The sequence below is a fragment of the Chlorocebus sabaeus genome, chromosome X, assembly GCF_047675955.1.
Source record: "Chlorocebus sabaeus isolate Y175 chromosome X, mChlSab1.0.hap1, whole genome shotgun sequence".
Classification (NCBI taxonomy): Eukaryota; Metazoa; Chordata; class Mammalia; order Primates; family Cercopithecidae; genus Chlorocebus; species Chlorocebus sabaeus.
Window position 1 is genome coordinate 120,493,808 of NC_132933.1, and position 23,617 is coordinate 120,517,424.

The 23,617-nt window shown below is 33.5% G+C and overlaps 1 protein-coding gene across 2 annotated transcripts in view; it reads left to right on the plus strand.

The window, feature by feature from the left end:
- Nucleotides 1–23,617, plus strand: part of DMD (dystrophin) — a 2,258,239-nt gene that overhangs the window by 1,033,882 nt on the left and 1,200,740 nt on the right. For both annotated transcript variants that reach the window (XM_037986581.2, XM_073013821.1), the window contains exon 42: nucleotides 11,097–11,291. In XM_037986581.2, the coding sequence (XP_037842509.2) occupies nucleotides 11,097–11,291 (195 nt within the window). The remainder of the gene's footprint in view (nucleotides 1–11,096; nucleotides 11,292–23,617) is intronic.

The window sequence follows — 23,617 nt, forward strand, 5'->3', positions numbered from 1 at the left end:
AGGCAGGGTCCTGCTATTGCCCAAGCTGGAGTGCAGCGATGCAATCATAGTTCACTGCAGCCTCCAACACCTAGGCTCAAGAGATCCTTTTGCCTCAGCCTCCTGAGCGGCTGGGACTACAGGCAATCAATACCATCACTGGCTACTTTTTAAAACATTTTTTGTAGAGATGGTGTCTCACTGTGTTGCCCAGCCTGGTCTTGAACTCCTGGAATCAAGTAATCTTCTCACCTCAGCCTCCTAAAGTGCTGGGATTACAGTTGTGAGCCACCGTTCATTCTTTAATTCTTTTTTGCACTTGGATAATATTTTAAATAACCAATTAATATTAATAACTTCTTTAGCTCTGGAAAATTTTCTATTATGATCATTTTAATTATTACAAATCTTCCATCTCTTCTCTTTTCTCATTCTGATACTTATAGTTGCTTAATAGGTATCCTAGATCTATTCTCTAAGTCTCTTATTTTTTCACTATTAATGCCAGTTTATTTCCATTTTTATTTAAGTAGTGACATTTTAATTTGGATTTAGTAGCCTGTCAAAGTTACCTTTGTGAAAAAAACTAGGCTACAAGTATTTTCTGATAGATATAATACTAGCATTAGAATTATTCACATAATCTTCATTTTCACATTGTTTAAAATAGAACACATTGTTATATTTTTAATAAGCAATTTGAAAAAGAAATGTTTCTTTTATGATTGCCATTATAAAAGAATATTAATTGAGTGCCCATTAGGTAACTTTAACCACATTAAGTACTAGACAGCCCTTTGGACAGAGACTGAGTAGAATAAAAAAACCATTACAGAACATACTTTGGTATTAACCTTATCTGTAAATAAAATGTATTATTCTCTAGATTAGCACTGTCCAATAGAACTTTCTGAGATGATGGCAATGTTCTATATCTACACTGTCCAATAAAGTAGCTATTAAGGCTACTGAGAACTTAAAACACGGCTAGTAAAAACAGATGTACTAAATTTTTAATTGTATTTCCTTTTAAATAATTTAGATTTACATTTCTTTAGTCAAGTATAGTTAATGACTACCATACTGGATAGTGTAATTATAAGCATCTTTACTATCACTCACATTTCTAATAAAGAGAATACTTTATTGAAAAACATAATTATGACACATGCATATTTAGACATAGATACTGAGTTGCCACATTAATCTAGAGATAGTGTTTACATTTTCTGAGGGGTGTGATAAATGTAGTATAGAAATAAAAGTGTGAGTTTATTCTGAAAAATCTACTCAAGTTAACAGATCCACAAGGCAACCGAAGTTAAAACTGATATAGTAGTGTGAAATATAACTGCAGAATTTAAGGTATTTCCATACTTATTTTTTCTTGTGTTATTTTTATTTTCGCACTGAATTAAGTATAGGTATGTGTGTGGGGTGGAGGGTGGGTTCAATTTGCTTGTCAACATAAAAAAGATTGCTATAACAAGTATTCCCAAGCTGACATTTTGGAATAGCTTACAATAAAAAATATCTCCTGGATATATAAAGGAAAACTTTTATGAGAAGAGTTTGGGAAGAATTATCAAAGATTAAAATGATTTTTTAATACGAGTCTTCTCATAGCCTTCAATTTGCTAATAGACATTGTGACACCCATGAAGAATCTAAAATTAGTATATTCTAATATTGTCTATGTATCATTACCTCAAATAATTGCTTATGTTTGTATCCATGTATAATGAGTTACATTAATACCTAAAAGACAACTTAAGAACCTAAACATGCATGTACAGTAGCATGTAGCTAATGTGCTATGAATTGGAGAAATGTGACGTAGTGAAATCAGATATACCTTTTAAATCTATGACAATAAAGATTGCATTGTGAAATGAGGAAAATATTCCTGTTTGAATTCTGAATATTCCTAAATATAAATTATATTATAAATGTAGATCCTGGCAATTCTAGCCACATGTCTATCTTATAATTATCCTGTTGATACTGGTTTCTTCATTAATTTATCCAACAGATATTTTTGATAATATACTGTATGCTAGATACTAGGCATGAGTCTTTGCTGCATTTGTTTGCTGCCTTATAAGTTGGCTAGGGTATATAACCTTATCTATTAATTCATAGGTTATTTTTTGGAGATGGTTTTACAAGGCAGGCCATGATTGTTGGTGCTTATATATTGATGCTTATCATGGTGGCAAACAAAGCCGTTTTCTTTCTCTTCTTTCAGAGGCCATACTTAGTGACTGAAATTTTATCAAGTTACTAATTTATGTTAATTCTTTGAAAACCTTTATAAAAATGCAAATGTTGTCCTTTGAAAGAAAAGACTTTAAACCACTATAAGGCATTAACACATTTTCCAGATTCAGTTTATCAGCTTAATTATATAGTAATTGAGCTTGGCCCTGAGGAATTAGGTAAATTTCATGGTGTAGGAAGTAAGAATCAACATGAGGCTGGTCAATGAGCAGGTCTGTCCAGACCTTTTATATAGGCTGCTATTTATACCTGGCCTTCTAGAAGTAGGGCGTATTTAAAGACTGGCAAATCCAGCATCATCTGCGTATCTTTTTCACTGATAGCCTGCCCTGCTTTAAAATTTTATTCTAATTTTAGAAAAATAATATGGGTATAAAGGATTATTTTCTTTCATATTTTACCTTGATTATTTTATGTATTTTAGTGAGTTTTATTCTTTTTTTAAAAAGGGGATAAATTATATTGTTGATCAATTCTTAATAATTATTCTGAAGTGGACATGCCCTTTTTTTCGTTACATAGCTTCATATAAGCAATTTGATAGATGATGGAATAGGAAGGGGGAGATCACATAAGAGCAAACACTCTCTCATTGCTATTTTCTCTATGCAGGGTCATAAACAATATGCTTAGACTCATTAGATTGATTATTCAAGGTCTTTTTACCCAGTGACTTGACTAAAACATACAAAACAAAGTATCGTCAGAATGCTGTTACTGTCATGCCATTATATGTATCCAAAACAGTGACAATGCAGATTATAAACCATACCCATCTCATCTGCATCATATTCTTTTGTTTTTATGCTTTATTGTTTGAGGGTTTTTTAATCACTCTGGACTGATAAATATTTTTGCCAAATTTTATTGTGATTTGCATTTTTATGCTTATAATGTCTATTATAATTATCCAGGGGAAACAAATTAAAAATCCCTCAACTTTGTTTATTACTGTAATGATTCCTAGAAGGAAACTTGTCTTTCTCTGAAGACTTGTGAAGCTAACAGAGCTACTTATCTAAGAAAACTTAAGTCTTCCCATTTATGGCCCATCAGAACCTACTTAAAGCCTGCAGTCCTATTTTGGATTTACATATCACTGTGTTATTACTTTTAAATAATCCATAATATCTAAGAATGTCCTTTTGAGGAAAGATAATCAGATATAAACTGACATACTTTCATATTATGGCTCATAGATTTTCATATTATAGCTCACAGTAAATCATTAATAAATCTTCTTACTTTGAGGATGTTCTTATCTTCATCTTCATTAACACCAATGAAGTTAAAAAAAAATGGCTCCATCACTATTTGTTTTTGGTCAAGGTAATAGTCTATTTTTTTAGTTAGACTTTTGATGCATTGATATATTTTTCATGTGCCATATTTATATGAGATATGTAGTTATTTTTGTGGCATATGTTGTAATAATATGTCATATAGCACATTTTTCTTCTTGAGTTTCTTTGACCTCATAACTCATAAATGTGTCAGTAACCTCAATGCATTTAAAGGAGAGAGAAGTCTTTTAAATCATGGAGGAAAACATTTTGTTTAAAAACCTAGACATAATGCACCATTTGTTTCAAAACAGGATTGCTTTTATCCTATGCAGTTATGGCCCTTCAAGAAACAAATTTTATGTAATGAAAAGAATGTGATAACTGAAGTTTCAGATAAATGAAAGTTTATTTAAAGCATTGTGAGTGATACCTGTGCCTACTTACACAGCTCAAAATCTCAAAACTGTTTTGACTTCAAGTTTAAATCATACAAATCATCATTTTGTTCTATAACAATCATTAAGCATTGATTGAACTTTTCGTTTTTAAATAAAAATAGGCATTTTATGGTTTCTTTCACATATCTTTTTTGTTTCTAGAAAATGAGGATAGTGTATTATTTGGGGTATATATAGCTAAAAATGAAAATAAACACAAATAAATAAAATGAATTAGTCAGATTATAGCATTTCCTTGCTAATGATGCATGAGTATCTATAATGATATAAGGTGGTAAAGAACATTAACAAAAGCAAGTTGATTTTCAAAAGGTTGGACAGGATTTGCACACATCAGAACTCAGAAGGATATAATTATTCAAGGCAGAGTTAATGAAATTCAAATGAAAAGGATTAATCTGAATGAGTACATGGATTTTGCATAAAGAAGAGAAAATAAACATATTTCCAATTACACTGATTTTTAAATAGCTGTCTGAAATTTTTATTAAACCAAACTGGAAGTCATTCAATGGATGTAGTTTACTCATTATAGATTTGTGTGACTGTTTCAATAGGAGTGCTATACTTTTAAGGAATAGATAGTAAACTAGATCTCCAAATGTCTGGTTCTCTTTTGATTCAGTTTGTGGTAGTTTCTTGTATATGAAAATTACAAAAGTCTATATATTAAACATTATTGTGTATATCAGATTGCTATAATAAATGAGAATATTCAAACTTAATAAAACGGAATTTTCTAGAAAATGAGTTCACAGTTTCCCAGTGGTGTCAAAAAGTTACTTTGGAATATGTCTATTTCTCATGAAAATTACAGGATCAACCCTTAGTTTTCTCTAGTCAGTTGATCTGTACCACTTAATATCTGTTATCTATGATGACTGGACACTATGTATTAAGATAGTAAATCCTTCAATAGATCTGTCATCATTAAATATAATGTATAACATTAACCTTTTAGACTTTATAACATATAGCTGAAGCATTTTAGAAATTACAGGTATTCTAATTTATAATGGAAAGAAAAAATTTTTAAAAGATTACTTAATTATCAGTAGTTTAGGGTAGGAATGATTTTTCTCATTCAGATTTTTCTGAAGTAATAAACTATACCTTTTTATTGATTATGTTCAACCATAAGAATTTTAATATTTCTAAGTGTTCTAGAAAATTTGTTCATGCCATGGCTGAGCATGGAGGAATTATTTCCGTGAATTGACACTGATTGCTCTATGGCTTATTTGTGACAATCTTGAAAATAATCACAATATGCATATTATTAGAGCATTATCAACCTGCAGTTCAATGACTAATGTTTCTTTGAAGAGTATTTCAGTCAGGTTAATAAAAGTTTCTTCATTATTAAAAAGTTTGTAAAAAATGATTTCTAGAACCAGATATAGAATTATGATTATCACTTATTTTGGGATCTAAAAATTTTTTAAAAATTGAACTCTTGTACACAGAGAGTAAAAGGATGGTTACTAGAAAAATTGGCAGTTTAAATAGATGTCACATAACTTCTTCTAAAAGACATTTTCATTGAAAGATAGGTGAAAATGGTTTTTAGTTTAATGTTCTGAAGAATATTTATTAAATCGGTATATAATAATCTATGGCAGACACATGGGATCAGGTGGAGGAAAGCTTAACAGATGAGAAGCCAGAGTACGGTGTGCTGCCTATATTCTTTAAGCCCTGGTTTAGGACTGTGATTAATACTAGATCTTATTCGCTGAGACACAGAATTCTGGTCTTAGAGCATGAATTATTATTTTTAAGTAAATTTCATTTTCAATTTATGCAGTGTCACTGAATGATTTTTTTCTTTTTTAAAATTATACTTAAGTTATGGGATTCATGCACAGAACGTGCAGGTTTGTTACATAGGTATACATGTTCCATGGTGGTTTGCTGCACCCATCAACCCGTCATCTACGTTACGTATTTCTCCTAATGCTATCCCTACCCTTGCCCCCAACCCCGCGACAGGCCCCAGTGTGTGATGTTCCCCTCCCTGTGCCCATATGTTTTCATTGTTCGACTCCACTTACCAGTGAGAACATGTGGTGTTTGGTTTCCTGTTCCTGTGTTAGTTTGCTGAGAATGATGGTTTCTAGTTTCATCCATGTTCCTACAAAGGACACAAACTCATTCTTTTTTATGGCTGTATAGTATTCCATGGTGTATATGTGTCAATTTTCTTTATCCAGTCTATCATTGATGGACATTTGGGTTGGTTCCAATTCTTTGCTATTGTGGACGGTGCTGCAATAAACATACGTTTTCATGTGTCATTATAGTAGGATAATTTATAATCCCTTGGGTATATATCCAGTAATGGGATTGCTGGGTCAAATGGTATTTCTGGTTCTAGATCCTTGAGAAATTGGCACACTGTCTTCCACAATGGTGGAACTAATTTACCCTCCCACCAACCGTGTAAAAGCGTTCCTATTCTGCACATCCTCTCCAGCATCTGTTGTTTCCTGACTTTTTAGTGACCACCATTCTAACTGGCATGAGATGCTATCTCATTGTGGTTTTTGATGCATATCTCTAATGACCAGTGATGGTGAGCTTTTTTTCATGTTTGTTGGCCTCATAAATGTCTTCTTTTGAGAAGTGTCTGTTCATATCCTTTGCCCGCTTTCTGATGGGGTTGTTTTTTTCTTGTAAATTTGTTTAAGTTCTTTATAGATTCTGGATATTAGCTCTTTGTCAGATGGATAGATTGCAAAAATTTTCTCCCATTCTGTAGGTTGCCTGTTCACTCTGATGATAGTTTCTTTTGCTGTGCAAAAGCTCTTTAGTTTAATTAGATCCCATTTGTCAATGTTGGCTTTTTTTTGCCTTTGCTTTTGGTGTTTTAGTCATGAGGTTTTCGCCCAGGCCTGTGTCCTGAATGGTATTGCCTAGGTTTTCTTCTAGAGTTTTTACGGTTTTAGGTCTTAGGTTTAAGTCTTTAATCCATCGTGAGTTAATTTTTGTATAAAGTGTAGGAAAGGGATCCAGTTTCTGTTTTCTGCATATGGCTAGCCAATTTTCCCAGCACCATTTATTAAATAGGGAATCCTTTCCCCATTGCTTGTTTTTGTCAGGTTTGTCAAAGATCAGATGGTTGTAGATGTGTGGTGTTATTTCTGAGGCCTCTGCTCTGTTTTGCTACCAGTACCAATCTGTTTTGGTTACTGTAGCCTTGTAGTATAGTTTGAAGTCAGATAGCGTGATGCCTCCAGCTTTGTTATTCTTGCTTAGGATTGTCTTGGCTATATGGGCTCTTTTTTGGTTCCATATGAAATGTAAAGTAGTTTGTTCTAATTCTGTGAAGAAAGTCAATGGTAGCTTGATGAAAGTAGCATTGAATCTATAAATTAGTTTGGGCACTATGGCCACTTTCATGATATTGATTCTTCCTTTCCATAAGCATGGAATATTTTTCCATTTGTTTGGGTCCTCTCTTATTTCCTTGAGCAGTTGTTTGTCGTTCTCCTTGAAGAGGTCCTTCACTTCCCTGGTAAGTTGTGTTCCTAGGTATTATTTTATTTTCTTTGTAGCAATTTTAAATGGGAGTTCTCTCATTATTTGGCTCTCTCTTTGTCTGTTATTGGTGTATAGGAATGCTTGTGATTTTTGCACATTGATTTTGTATCCTGAGACTTTGCTGAAGTTGCTTATCAGCTTAAAGAGTCTTTGGGCTGAGACGATGGGGTTTTCTAAATATACAATCATGTCATCTGCAAACAGAGACAATTTGACTTCCTATCTTTCTATTTGAATATCTTTATTTCTTTCTCTTGCCTGATTGCCCTGGCCAGAACTTCCAATACTATGTTGAATAGGAGTGATGAGAGAGGGCAGCCTTGTCTTGTGCCAATTTTCAAAGGGAGTGCTTCCAGCTTTTGCCCATTCAGCCCATTCAGTATGATACTGGCTGTGGGTTTGTCATAAATAGCTGTTAATATTTTGAGATTTGTTCCATCAATAACTAGTTTATTCAGTGTTTTTAATATGAAGGGGTGTTAACTTTTATTGAAGGCCTTTTCTGCGTCTGTTGAGATAATCAAGTGTGTTTTTTTGTCATTGGTTCTGTTTATGTGATAGATTACATTTGTTGATTTGTGTATGCTGAATCAGCCTTGCATCACAGGGATGAAGTCTACTCGATTGTGGTGGATATGCTTTTTAATGTGTTACTGGATTTGGTTTGTCAGTATTTTATTGAGGATTTTCTTTTTTTGTTGTTGTGTCTGTGCCAGGTTTTGGTATCAGGATGCTGCTAGCCTCATAAAAAGAGTTGGGGAGGAGTCCCTTTTTTTTTTTTTTTTTTTTTTTTTTTTTTTTTTTTTTTTTTTCTCTATTGCTTGGGATAGTTTTAGAAGGAATGGTACCAGCTCCTCTTTGTACCTCTAGTAGAATTCGGCTGTGAATCTGTCTGGTCCTGGGCTTTTTTTCTTTTTTTTGGTTGGTAGGCTATTAATTACTGCCTCAATTTCAGAACTTGTTATTGGTCTATTCAGAGATTTAAACTCTTCCTGGTTTAGTCTTGGGAGAGTGTATATGTCCAGGTTTTTATCTATTTCTTCTAGATTTTCTAGTTTGTGTTTATAGTAATCTCTGATGATAGTTTGTATTTCTGTGGGATCAGTGGTGATATTCCATTTATCATTTTTTATTGTGTCTATTTGATTCTCTTTTCTTCTTTATTAGTCTGATTAGTGGTCTATCTATTTTGTTAATCTTTTCAAAAAACCAGCTCCTGGATTCATTGGTAAATCTCATTTTTATTTAAAGTTCCTTTATGCAAATGCCAAAGTCGTCAAACTTTGGGTTTGAGATTTTGTTTAAGGAAGTTAAATACAAGTTAGCAAACAAAAGTGAGTGTATTTTGAGTGTCTTTTTCTTTATTGTATTTGACCATACAGCTAAGTTTCTTGCTATACTATATTTATTAAGCAGCAATATGAATTTAAGGTAGCTGAGAGCATCTCAAATGAAAGTAATGAAGACTGAGAAAACTACATATCAAAGAAGAATCAGAAAATAGATATAAAGATCTTAGAATTATTTTTCTTTTAAGAAAAAATGATGAGGACATGCATCAAAACTTTTTTGAATTCCCACTTCTTTTTTAAGGCCACCCAGATTTTTTTCTAAATATTTTCAAGATATGTCCAATTCTGAAACAATTCCCTCGATTAAACAACAAAATAAGTAAATAAATAAATAAATGAAAAACTACAACTTGTCCTCTACTCCGTTCCTGATAACAAAAACCTTTGTTTTCCAAAAATTTACAGGCATAAAATGTATATCATTAAAAGCAAATATAATTGCACCATTAAATAAGTATTATAGGAAATATGCTTGCTTTAGATGATGTGAAGCTATCTTTACCGCAGAGGTTAAAGCAACTAATGCGAATAAGACAAGCTTATTAACTTGTGAATTTTATTAAGAACAACATAATGGTCGTCAACCAATGTAATGCATGCAAAACACAAGCTTGTGTTACTTGTGCTGTTGATTCTACTAAGTGGTTAATGAGTCAGTGACAATTTCACATTCAAATAGCCTGCTGAGTTATTTTTCTTTTAAATGGGTAAAATGCTTATTATGAAATAGAGAAATTAAGAATTTCTTAAGAAATCTGTTAAATTCTGAATTTTATTTATCAAACTCTGGCTCAAGTTTCTAATATCCTTTTAAATGTAAATGAGAAATATATGTACATTATTCCATTGATCATGAAGGAATGTGTGCCATGGGTTTGGTCAAGATATACACAATAAAACAAATGTTGTAAAAGGTTTATTTATTTAAAAGCTAATTTGTGCAATTCTGTGAATTTGCTATATCACAAGTAGATGAGATATCTAAATTAGAATTATTTCATTTTTTGTATCATATAAGAATTGAGTATGAAAATCCTAGGTCAGAGAAATTAAAACATAAATTGACGAGCTTATACATTTCATTCATCTTTGTGTGGGGTTCAGTCTAGGATCCCCAAAGTCCAATTTATTACATTATTGCAAAAATGAGTATCGTGTTGTCATAAAAGGCTGTGCAGTAATAAATGGCTATTTTAGCATGCTTATCATCTGAACTTCCCCAGAGACCCTACCACTGAAACCCTCAGGTGACCTCATCAATAGGCAGGTGGCAGTTGATCAATTCTAGACAAAGTTACTGGGAGAATAATTTGAATTACAAGAATTTTGCTGCCTATAGTGTAGACAGAAGAGAGTAGAGGTCATCCATCTTTCGAATTTGCGTGCCAAGTAGTATTTATTTTTTGCTCTTATAAGGAATAGGGAAAGAGGCATTACTGGGAAACTCCAAAAGGATTCTGGAGCTGGAAATTCTCGTCATGTCTAGCACTTGGATCCCAGTCAGAAAAGTGTAGGTGCAAGAAAAGAGGCTAGTGCTCCCGTATATCTCGGGACATTCTGGAGTTCTTTTTAAAATACAAATTCCACAGTCAGTTCTGCTCATATAGCACCTTAATTAGCAGCTTAACTTAGCAAGAGAGTAGCAACAAAAGCAGGAGCTAATGTCTAGAATTTGGAGAAGAGGGCTTTAATACAGTTACATACCAGCCTAACTACTTTGTATCTGTTGTATCTCAATGAAGATTGGGGGAAAATGTATAGGAAAGTTGCCTTTGTTACCAATAAAACAGATATGAACCCCCTTCACCTAGTTCCATACCTGGATTTCTAGGAAAATTAGAATTTTAAATGCCAGTTGCAAATTAGAATTAGAAATTTAAATGCTGGTTGCAAAAATCATCGTTTTCTTAGGATAAAACTACTCTCCTTATGACCTCATGGTCTTTCATCTTATATTCATGGTGCTAATATGTGTGTATCGCTTATTATAAAATACTGCTAACACTTTTTGGAAGAAGCAGGTATATAATTAATAAATAACCTTTTTACTAGACTTATCATCATGAGGTTTTGAATCTAGTTTCAGCCCAGTTTGTAGATTCACTTGTCAACTGTAGAATAAGAGCTATATAAATTCAATAGAGGAGTTTTCACCGTTAGGAAGCTAAAAGAATTGTTCTTTCGTATATCTATACCAGCACACTGTCCGTGAAGAAACGATGATGGTGATGACTGAAGACATGCCTTTGGAAATTTCTTATGTGCCTTCTACTTACCTGACTGAAATCACTCATGTCTCACAAGCCCTTTCAGAAGTGGGACAACTTCTCAATGCTCCTGACCTCTGTGCTAAGGACTTTGAAGATCTCTTTAAGCAAGAGGAGTCTCTGAAGGTAAAAGCAAAGCACTTTCATTCAGATTTTACAAGGTGATCATACCAATCATTCATAATGCCAGAACAATTGACTTACATTTTATACATCATGATGGCATTTTGACTTACATATGGAATTCTTAAAAATACTTTATAGTGTGATTAGCTTCAGAAATCTTGGGTAGAAACACCTAAGTTAGAAGATGTATTTTACAATATTTAGTGTTGAGAGACATCCTAAAATGAAAAAATGCATGAAAATAATCATTTTATACATGCAGTACAGATAGAAAGGAACCCCCAGAAAACAAACTTAGATGGAGGAACAGTTTATTCCTAGCTAATGGATTATTTTCCTTTCATTTTCCAAAATGGGAAATTAGATTTTTCATTTATATCTAATGTACATTGTTTTTGGTTTATATTTTTTGTATACATATTCAATTTCAAATTAATGTCAATATCTATGCTATAATATATGGAATAAAATTGAATAGAAATCAATAAAATATTTTCTTTATAACTGCTAGCGAAAGGCTACCAACAAAATCCATCTGTTTTCAAACCACCAGCAGCAAGTTACTGCATTCTGAAGTAAGACAAATCATGATAAGGAAGTAGGCTATGAATTTTAGAAGGCAGTGTCTGAAGATAAATGAATGTAGGATCAAGAAAATGTACATAATAATGTCTCTCCAGATAATTTTGTGATCATACATTTTATACTCAAAATGAAATATTATAGTGTACCCAGAGCTTGGTATTTTCCAATGCAAACTGCATGTGATTATAGGCAAAAGATGAGTTTGCTATCAGCAGCACATATTAGCTAAAGTATTTTATACTCAGATGATTTCCTGGAAGCTCATTCTATGTCACACATTTGTCTGTATGAATATACAAATGGATAAAGCTATTTGTTTGTTTTGGAAATCGGTGTTGCAATATCTCAGTGACTTGACTTTAATATCTTACATTATATCAAATAAGCTATAAAATTACACAGTAAAATAAGAGCTTCACAGATCTCTGGAACTATTCCATCCATGTCAGTATGGCACTGTTTCTTACTCTGTTTGAAGTAAAAGTCAAATCACTCATTGGTACAATGATGGAAAAAACCCTAATCAGTTAGTAAAATAAAGCTGACATGCCAGAATTCCTGTCATTATTTCTATTAACTAAGTTCTCATGGCAGCAGAGTTTGTAAGTTCATCATTGTCATTCAACATGTAAATTACTGCGAATGAGCTAATATTCATTCCTTCCCAGGATCATGGACATTTGATTCAGGAGAGCAGTGACCCTGATCTTATTAAGTTGCCCATTGAATAACGGTCTCCATACCTCTTAACCTGGCATGCTCAGAATGGTAGACCCTTGGCTACACTCATAGTGAATCATTTGTTCATCCTGATCTATTTAATATTATTATAGCTGACATCAATCATAGTAGTATTGATTACTGTGGTTTATAATATGGTATTATTGCAGGTTTAATTTAGCTAAATGGTTGAATCCCCATAAGATGCAGTTGTGGGCGTGATTTCTTCTCTCTCCCAACAAATCTCCAGCAGGTGAATAGGCTTCCTACCTTCATTGACTTTTTGAAGGGGGATAGTTTTGAGCTCAGTCTTTTCGATGAATATGTATTTCCTGTTAAAGACATTCATCATTGTCATTATCCAGTAGTAAAAATAGAAAAGCAGTGCATAAATTGTACAGCTGCTGGTTGGGAAGGTTTGAAATTAAATTGTGGTTGATTTTATTCCTGACAGATTTGCATAAATCAAATTACAGAACTATAGTAGGTATTGCTGTGCTTTAACATACAAATTTTTTTGAAAGTGCAATATAAAACAATATGTAATAAGTTAAAAGAATTACTTTCTAAACAAAATACAACTAAAATAGCACATATGGTTTCAATAGATGTATTGAATTGGAAAGCTACCTAATCATGTTGACAGAGACTATGCAGAAAAACACCAACTTATATATGGAAATCTGCATTTAATAGCAAAAACACTAGCTAAGGCAGAGCTAGAGAGGAATGAGAAACATACACATAAGTAATATTTTCGTTCTTATTTCAGAGCCAATATTAGCAGTTAATTGATTGTGATTGTTTATATGTACAAAGTTAATAATGCTCATAACAGACAAGAGTACATAATTTTAGAAGAATTGCAATTTTTGGAAGTTTAGAACAATATTAAGTTGCATTTTATTTTTAAGAAAAAATCATTTTCATGATAAAATTTTCCAAAATATAATTACTGTGTTAAACCATCAAATCCTGCTTTAAAGTATCTCATATGAAAGGATGAACATAGAATTTCTTAGCATCATAAGTTTGAAGTTACCGAAAGGTTTTCTCTTGAGAGAGTTAAATATTCAAAAGCTTATCCTAAAAGCAGAAATGATCCACTTAGAAGACTTAACTGAAAGGATTTATCATCGTGTGTCCATATGCCTAATTTTACTGACAGCGTCAGTTTTACTGGAGTATGAAACACTCTTGGGACATCACCCGTATCATTTCCTGACTCAGCATGCCTTGTACTCTGACTGGCAGCTGCCAGGTCCAAGTGTCTCTGTTTGCCTTAGGGCTCTCTCTAGTAATCAAAGCTCATGAGTGTCAGGTAGTTAAAGCTCTGCATCCCCAATGTTCCCCAGCAAACCTCAACCAATAACAGATAACTTTTGGTGGATAAACACCACTACTCACTCGCTCTTCAGTTAGGGTAACTCTGAAGCATGATTTATGCTCTGAACCACAATTCTGTTCCAGGATTAAGACCCCGTCGCACACAGTAAAAACCTGCCTCATAGGATACTTTTTACTTGCTCCCTGTCCTACCTTACACACACTTACCAGCACCTCCTTGGATCATTCCCAAATACATCCCTTGTCTTAGAATCTGCTTTTAGGGGAACTCTATCTAGGATATTTTTGAAATAAATAATGATATATTTACTGTGTAGTTAGCATCTACATAGAGAAATTCTTAGAAATAGTTCATGCAGGCCGGGCGCGGTGGCTCAAGCCTGTAATCCCAGCACTTTGGGAGGCCGAGACAGACGGATCATGAGGTCAGGAGATCGAGACCATCCTGGCTAACCCGGTGAAACCCCGTCTCTACTAAAAAATACAAAAAACTAGCCAGGCGAGGTGGCGGGTGCCTGTAGTCCCAGCTACTCGGGAGGCTGAGGCAGGAGAATGGCGTAAACCCGGGAGGCGGAGCTTGCAGTGAGCTGAGATCCGGCCACTGCACTCCAGCCTGGGTGACAGAGCAAGACTCCATCTCAAAAAAAAAAAAAAAAAAAAAAAAAAGAGTTCATGCCTTTCGTGTGGAATTCTTCAAGTGATTCTGCTCCTCCCTCATTCAGGGAATCCTTAGCTGTTCAATTAGGCCTTGGTATCAATAAATGTGAATTTTTAGGACAAAAATAAGAACATAGCTTGTAATAAGAATGACAACTATGATTTACCTTTTGCAATAATAAGAATCAATTTACAGCTAATATTATTCTTTATGGTGGAGTGGAATGTTTTCACCCTAAGATCATGAACAAGACAAGGATATCTGCCCACTTCCCTTCAGTATTCAACATTGTACTGGAGTTTCAAACCATTGAAAGGAGGAGGAAGGAAGGGAGGAAGTAGGGAAGAAAGAGAGTGAGGAAAGGAGGGAGGGAGAATCGAAGAAAAGAAATAAGAAAATAAGGAGAAAAAGAAAGAAGGAGGAAATAAATGGAAGGAAAGTAAAAATATCAGGCACACATCATTTCAATTGTCTCATCAAAACCAATTATAGTGCAGATGCCTTGTTTGGAGTGAATAAAATGTGCTATACTTTGGGTAACCAAGAGGATGATGAAAAATGTGGCCATATGAAGAAAGCTCACAGGTGGGAGACATGGTAGTCCTAATGTAGATTTTAAATAGGATTAAGAAATAGAGACAACCCTTGTTCAGCTTTAACACTGCAAGGGAAAGCTGGTAGTGAGCTTATAAGCCAAAGATAGTGTGAAGCAAAGTCGTTCAAGCCCTCTTGAGTTCAGGTTTTTTGCATTGCTCTTGAGAAATAAAAAATTGTTAGGACAAGTAAATCTAAGGAATGCAGATTCATTCATTCCAAAAATATTTATTGAGCTCTTAGTATGGACCACACACTATTCTAAGTGCTTATAAAACAGTGAAGGAGACTAATGAATCTTTGCCCTCATACAGCTTTTATTATAACATTGGGAGACAGAATAGAAGCAAGCAAACAAAGAAAAATGATAAGTAAATATCATGTATTGCTAGGTGATACGTATTTTGGGGGAAAAAACAAAACAGAATCTGTTAAGGGGATATAGGACCACTACAGGGGTAGATGTAGGTATAATTGAAAGTGGTGGGATTGCATTTTCAAATAGGGTAGAAATGACCTTTGAGCAAAGATTGGAAGAAGGTAAGGGAGTCAGCCATGGAGTCTGAGTAAAGGCCCAAATGTGCGACCGAGCTTTTCTTAATCAAACACCAACAAGAAGGCCAAAGTGGCTGAAGCAAAACAAGTCAGCGGAAGAGTAGAAAGAGATGAGGTTATGGGAGTTGTGAGTGTCCAGATTGTGGAGGGCCTTTGGGGCCATTGTAAAGAAGATTCTAAGTGAGATGAGAGCAGTTGTTAAGTTTTTGAGCAGTTGAGTGGCACGATCTCAATCATGTTTTAAAAGGATCACACTGGCTTCTGGGTTGAGAGTAGAACTGTAGGGGGCCAATAGTAGAAGCCACAAGAGTTGAAAAAGATAGATGCTGGTGGCTTGGACTCAGTCAGTAGTGAGAGAATGTCAGATTCTGGAAATATTTTCAAATTAGAGATAGAAGATTTATTTCTCTGGTCACGCAGAAACTTAAGCATGTGTCTATGAAAACCCATTCTCAGCAGACTTGGGGCCGAGTTAGAATTTCGGTGGCGTAAAACTTAGCAGAAGATCCCTTGAGAGATGTACGATTTCTTCTCATATTTTAGTCTTCGATACTTCAGTCTTGCATTGAAGTAGGGACAAAAGTACTGACAACAGAGATTTTTAATACACTGGTTAAGATCTTTCTCCTCTGGAATCTGTTTCATAGCATGTAAGCACAAATTTAATAATACCAATTACTTAAATGAAGGCAAAATTATGCCACGGGCAAAGTGACTGCTTTTCTATTCTGGTATTAGGAGAATCAGATAATAGCAAAAGGAACCATATGTACAAATCCAAACAACAAATCTGAAGGAAAATAAAAGAATGATTGTTTATATGCATATTGTAATAGAGGGGCATATTAGATAAAGGGTTGAAATTTCACCAATTTAATATTGGAATAAAAGAATATTGCAATTACTCTAAATAATCATGACTCATAAAATTTCAAAGCAAAATTTGCTTGCAAATGCTTTTTGAATTCTACTTGAAATTTCTAATAGAACAGTTCAATGCATGAAAAAGATGATTTTTATTAATATATTGTGACTTTGTAGAAACTGATCTTTTGGACTCTATATAAACATTCGCAATAATGTGATCAGTGGTTTCTCTTAGAAAAATGGAGTTTTTCTTTTCAACACATTTATTCAGTTATAAATATAATTTGTTTCTTCAACAGCTTATATGACTCGGGATTTATTTGATTTGCTGTATATGTGTGTATTTTCAAATATTAATCATTAACTGTAATTTAAGTCATGCTTAAGTTATTTCTATAGTACATTATTTTTCATTTGTATTATATGAAAAGATTTGTATTATAGAGAAGAGATTATGGATATTTACTGCATTTCAGTCATGCCCAGCTCATATTTATATGTGCTTTGGTACAGTTTTCTTTTATGTTTTATACAAATCTCTCTTTTGTAGGAAATTATCCATTCTTTTTCCCCCACCATTATTTTATCAAGCCTAGCAGTTGCCCTACCTTGACTATTATGCTGCAATTTACTCCCAATTCTGCTAAAATGCACTTTAAGAACGCACTCCTATTCCTTCCATTCTCCCAGCAACACTATTTTCATAATCCCCATCATGTAAAGTGTAGAAAGCACAAACTTCCATATTAAAACTTACAAATCATGAGGCTGGTAGAAGTTTTGAAGTTGCAATTAAGTTGTGGGGAGGTTTTCCTTTTATTCACAAATGATTGAAGCTGTGCTTCGACCAATTACATCATTTTTTATGTGTGATATATAATTACCAATTCGTTAGTTATGCAAAGACAATGCATCATCCTATGAAGAACATTTTGGTCCAAATACATAGTTGTGTTTAGAAAGTGTTTTCTCACATGGGGACAATAAACCATGAAGAAAAAATTAAAAGATCAATTTACCATAGAGCCACCAAAAATAACTTTTTAACTTTTTTTAGAAGCTCCGTAAAACCTAGTTAATAAGTACTTTAATGCCTTTTGATTGAACACAATTCCCAATTCGATATGTCATTAATGTAGTGCCTGGTAGCTGGATGGGATGTAAAGAGTGTAAGAATTAGATTTATACAGGGTATTGCCTTTATCTGTCAGATAAAGACAAATTCCAGAGAGTGAAAATGAACTGGAGTTTGAGTCTTTGGTTCTCTTATTTCTCATTTTCAATTTTAAGATAGATCTACTCCCCAACGGCTGCTGTCACAACAGCTACTAATGGGTTTTTCTAATCCCTTTTTCTTAGAAATGAAAGTTATATGCTCCTCTGCTAACCAAGTTACAAAGTGTCTCAAGGCATTTCTGATGCCTAAAACTGCTTAAAGCTATTATTTTCACCTTCCCAAAATATGAGGACAATAGTGCCTAGGGTTTTATAAGTCTATAAACATGTATACCTACATTTAAGTATGTGTATAACCTATTTAACTGCAGTACTACATTTTTCAAGAAGGTGATACATACACACAACCACCAGGAAGAAAAAAATAGTATCTTGTATCTTGTTTGTTGTTGTTGTTGTTGTTGTTGTTTTTTCTCCATCACTGTATCTGGAACTCCTAGAACAGCACCTAGCACTTAATAGGTACTGAATATACATCTGTTGAATTAGTGAGTGATGGTCTGATACACGTAGGTGTGGACTCTGAGACAGAAGAAGACAGGGCAGTTTTAATCAGTGCCAGTACTAAAAGAGAAAACCACGTTTACTTCTTTTTACATCGTATCCTAACTCACTGAGTTAAATCATCTAGACATGTGAATTCTACAAATGTATACATATATAAGCATGAAGAAATTGTTCTAGGTTTGTATATACTGAATCTAAAACAATCATTTATGAAAATATGTGACAGGGAACCCACATATAGTTAAAACATTACTAACATTTTTCCTCATCATTGAACTTTCATTATATGGTTATGACAAGCAGTAGAGTAGAGAGTTTAGCAAAGCACTGTGTTGGAACCTAAAAAACTTAGAAAGATTTAACCTGATTGTTGATAGTTGTACCCTCGGGCAAGTAACATAAAATAATTAGGCCTGGTTTTTAACGTTGAGATTAAATCAGTGATAATAAACGCCCCTGCCTACTCAACTGTACTATTGTGAAGATACAGTGAAATCATGTAGGACTATGTAGGAAAATTCCTGTTAAAATGTATAATTATATAAATTTCAAGATTTATAAAATGCATATTACTTCGTCAAACATCCCAAATTCTAAGAAAGTTATAAATTTCCATGTAAAGTATCCTAAAAACGAATTACCTTTAAGAATGTGTTAAACTTTATAAAATTATATATTTATTTTAAAAACTGTAAATAAAATGTTAACCATATAAAATATACGTAAAGTTATTTCCAGATTTGGCAAATATTCTAAAGCTAAAAAAAGTTAAAACAAGAGATTACATACAAGTTAAAACATATTTGCTTTTGACAAAATCTTCCTTAGAGGATCTTATAAACTTTTGATCATATTCTTTTATTGTACAGATGTTCCTTGACTTATGATGGGGTTATATCCGGATAAACTCATTGTAAGTTGAGAATTTTGTCTGTGGAAATGCATTCAATACGCTTAACCTACCAAATATCATGGTTTAGCCTAGCTTACCTTAAACATGCTCTGAGCATGTCATAGAACACAAGGTCTATTGTATAATAAAGTGTTGAATACCTCATTCAATTTATTGAATACTATACTGAAGTATGGTTTCTAATGAATGTATATCCCTTTCGCACCACTCTAAAGTTGACAAATCATTAAGTAGAACCATTATAAGACAGGGACCATGTGTATTTCCAAGACAGTTGTTACTTGTTCAGGAGTAATTTTTTTATTCTATTTATGTAAGGTATAAAACAAATAACTCACTTTATTGTATATTTATCTTGAGGTACAGAAATGCAACTCTAAATTATTTCAAGATTCTGTGTACCATAACTTTTACCAAGAAGAGGATGTTGTTTTCTAGCTTGTTTTTAATTGTTGTTTTATTTTGTGCTTTAGTTTTTTTATGAAATGTGTTAATTTTTTTCCATTTCTATTTCAGTAACTTAAAACCCATTGTTCTAATTGTGAGTTAAGAACCATGACAAAAACTATTGAAAAACATTGAAACTCTAAGCAAAGAATGATTTAATCAGTATATATATATTTTTTTTTTTGGTCTTTTTTTTCTTTGGAGTCTTTACGTTTGTTTTTGTTGTTTATTTTTTTGTTGTCTTTCCTTTGCCATTAAAAAAGCTAGTTTGTATTTATTTTTTTCCCGGTTAAATTTGAAACCATGAACATATTAAAATTGTAATACTATTACACTGAACCTTATGAATTGCCATCATGCCTTTCAAAATGTTTAAATATTGGCAATATCATATAGTTTAATACAATGACTTGTACCCAAGTCTGCTTATTTCTGAATATTAATATATATCATTCAACATCCTGAGGGAAAAAAAAAATCAAGAACTTTGTGTTGTAAATCACAAATGATTAACACACCAATTCCCAAATTTAATTTGCCAAACCACAGGCAAAAGAGTAAAGAGTGTTATCAATAAGGAAATCCATGGAGCTTCCAAAAAGGTAAAAAAATTGAGTGTTAGCTTCCTGCTCCCATATCATGGTTTTTGTTAATTTCTTTTCTTTTTTTTTTTTTTTAGAAGAATGCATTTGGGTACAGAATGATTGTGTGAAAGAGCGATTTTGCTTTTCTGTCCCCTGTGCAAAACACTATGATGGAAAGCACATTTCCCCAACATCAGTAGCATTAGTTATATATAAAACAGGCGTAATATTACCAAATATGTTTTCTATTTTATCAAAATAGTTTACTGTCATCAATATTAATTTTTGCAAGTTTGATTATATTTTATCACGAATGGTAGCTACCTATGAAGTTGCTTAATCATTTATACTAAATTTTCATTTATCAAAATAATAAGATGCTCATGATTGCATATTTAAATAGAATTAAAAAGTATAACATGAATTTTTAAAAAGCATATTCCATTCATCAGTGATAATCAGTTTTTGAGGTTTTCTTGGATTGTTGTATTGCCTTGGAATTTTTCCTCCATAAGCCCTACCTGCCCCTCCTCTGCTGAGTCATACAACACTAAAAGCATATCCTGACTCTAAGAAATTTGGAATCAGAGAATGCCATATATTTTTAACGAAGGGAAAAGTACTTACTTCTATACAACCCTCCTTTGCCATGCGTGTGAGCCAATTTTTCTATTTGGATTTTCTATAAAATGATTTAGGCGATGTGTACAACTTAACACAAGATGTACGTATCATAAAAGGACTGGTAAAATTGTTTTCAATTTACTTAGTGCTGATGGACTAGTAAAGTGATCATTGGATCAGTAAAGTGCAGGGTTTTTTGTTTGTTGGTTTGTTTTTCTTTTTGTTCTTATTGATGCTCTGTGGCATCTGGAGAAATGGGCAGACATAATTCTGAGTAAAGGACTTCTTTGTTAGATACCTAATGTACTGTGAGGAAACCATAAGGAAGCTCAGCCAGGAAATGCATATGGACTTCTATTCCACTGTTTAACAGCGAATGACCAGTAAAAGTAAAGTAGAATAAACAAGCAATTACCCGAATAGCTCACATCTGACCAGACCTGAATACCTGTCTACAATGGTTGAACAGAGTAACAAATCTTAGAGGTTCAATGATTCAATTCAAACTGGATTTTCATAAGCAAGTTCAACTCAACTTTTTACTTCAAGTCAACAACTTTTTACTTCAAGCCAAGTGCTATGCTTAACACTCTAAAAGATAAGAAAGAAATATTAAGGAATATTAAGGAATAATCATGGTACTCTAGTAATTTATAACGTTATTGAATATACATATTATAGTTATACAAACAAGTTAGAAAGTAATAAAGACATTAAGGACATAATCCAAGCAAAAATATATAAGACATGAGTGTAACTGAAATCATGAAAAGAAGAAAGCAGCACAAAAAACAGAAACTAAGAAGAATTTTATAGAGGAGAAATCCTTAGGCTAAGGTGAATATAATTGGAATCTGGACTAATCTTGAATCTGATAGCTGACAGTTATTATTTATGTGCCAGGACACATTCTAAACACTTATAGTAACTTGTATGGTCATCATAACAGCCCTACGAGGAAGGCTCTATTATTATTACCCAAACTCAGAGAAAAGGAGGTCCCAAGGAGTTAAGTGACTTGCTCAGGTGAGATTGTTTTTAAATATCATAGTTGAAGTCCCACTCTGGATGTTCAAGCTCCAGAGTTTCTGCTCTTAAGCACTACACTATACAGTTTCTTGATGCAGAAAATGTTTTCAAAGTTAAACATACAAAGTCAGTAAGGGTAAAACAATGGTATCAGAAGGACGTGTCTGAAGAATAACAAAGAGACTATCCTTCACTTTGTTATTCACTTTGATTATCCTTCCAAGTGTCTCTGCTGGCAAAGCACTAGGAAATCAAGCTGGATAAAAACTGTGAATCCAGTTTTTTCTTTTTCTTTTTCCCTGGAGTCTTGATTGCCTAAAAGATGGCCTTGAAAGTGTCCAAAAAGCTATATGTCATCATGCATGGATTTTGGACAGGGATAATCCTTAAAATGGCAGGATAAATTGGACACAAGAAAAAATAAAGAGAGAAAAAATAAGGAGATATTTGTGTTCGGCGTAGCTGGACCAATATAGAAACCATACCCTTAATTCAGGTAGCTGTACCAGGACTCTCATTATTAAAGTTCACTCAGGAGATGTCCAACATCCTAGATTACCCATTTTCCTGTGTTAGTGCAAAATGGTTAAGTAAATCAAAATGGTTAAGTAAATCTGGTAAAATAAATACTCTGATTGGTTGAGGAAAGGTTTTCTGGAAGGTGTAAATAATTCCACCATGGCAACAGAACCAAGAGTCTCTGACTGTCTACCAATCTATAGACTTAATTTTTTTTCCCTGTACTTTCTTCTAGCTCCTTCTATTTCTGTTATCCCCAAAACACCTTGATATAGCCTTAAGCAGAATCGACCATCAAAGGGCTAACTCCCTCCTCCTGCTAGGTGCCTTCTCTGTTGGGCCCTAACAGCAGTGCATCTAAGCTCCCTTCTTGACATTTTACTTATCCCCTTTCCCACCACCCTTAAATAAAATTCTTTTGTGTCAAAGTTTTATTTAAGTGATGGAAATGGCTAAGATTGTCTACAGGGTTGGGTTTGGAAGAAAAGAGGTCTGGAAAGGGAATATAGCAAAATACCAGTATTTTCTGAGCAAGTGTGGAAGAGATTAAAAGTTACCCCTAGTGACTTTCAAATTTGTATCTCTAGTAAAGATTTCTCTCCTGAATCATGACATATATATGCATTTTATATATTCACTTAGAAATATAGTAAACATCTTAAATTTAGCATGTAAAAATCTTACACCCTAACCTTATCCTCCTGCAATTTTCCAGATTATAGTTAATGGCAGTTCCATTATTCCACTTGTCTGTGCCAAAATTCTTCATGTTATCCTTGAATCCTTTCTCTACCAACACACATGTAATTGGCCACCAAATCCTAAGGACTCTCGACCTTTACAATGTATCCAGAATTCACTCCTGCCTCCACTCTGATCCAAACCACCATTATCTCCAGCATGGATGATTGCATTTGTCTCTTAACAACTTCCCCCTCCTTCCCTTCTCCCATGTAGACTCTAGTCTCAACATATTAGCCAGAGATACCTATTTAAATGGAAAGTCAGATTATATCCCCCGCTTCTTTTCAAAACCCTCAATGCTCCTCAACCCCCTCAAAGTAAACAGGGAAGCCCTTATGTTCATAAGTCCCTCCACGGGTTACCCACCTCATTCTGGTATTTCTCTGGTGGTCGCTGA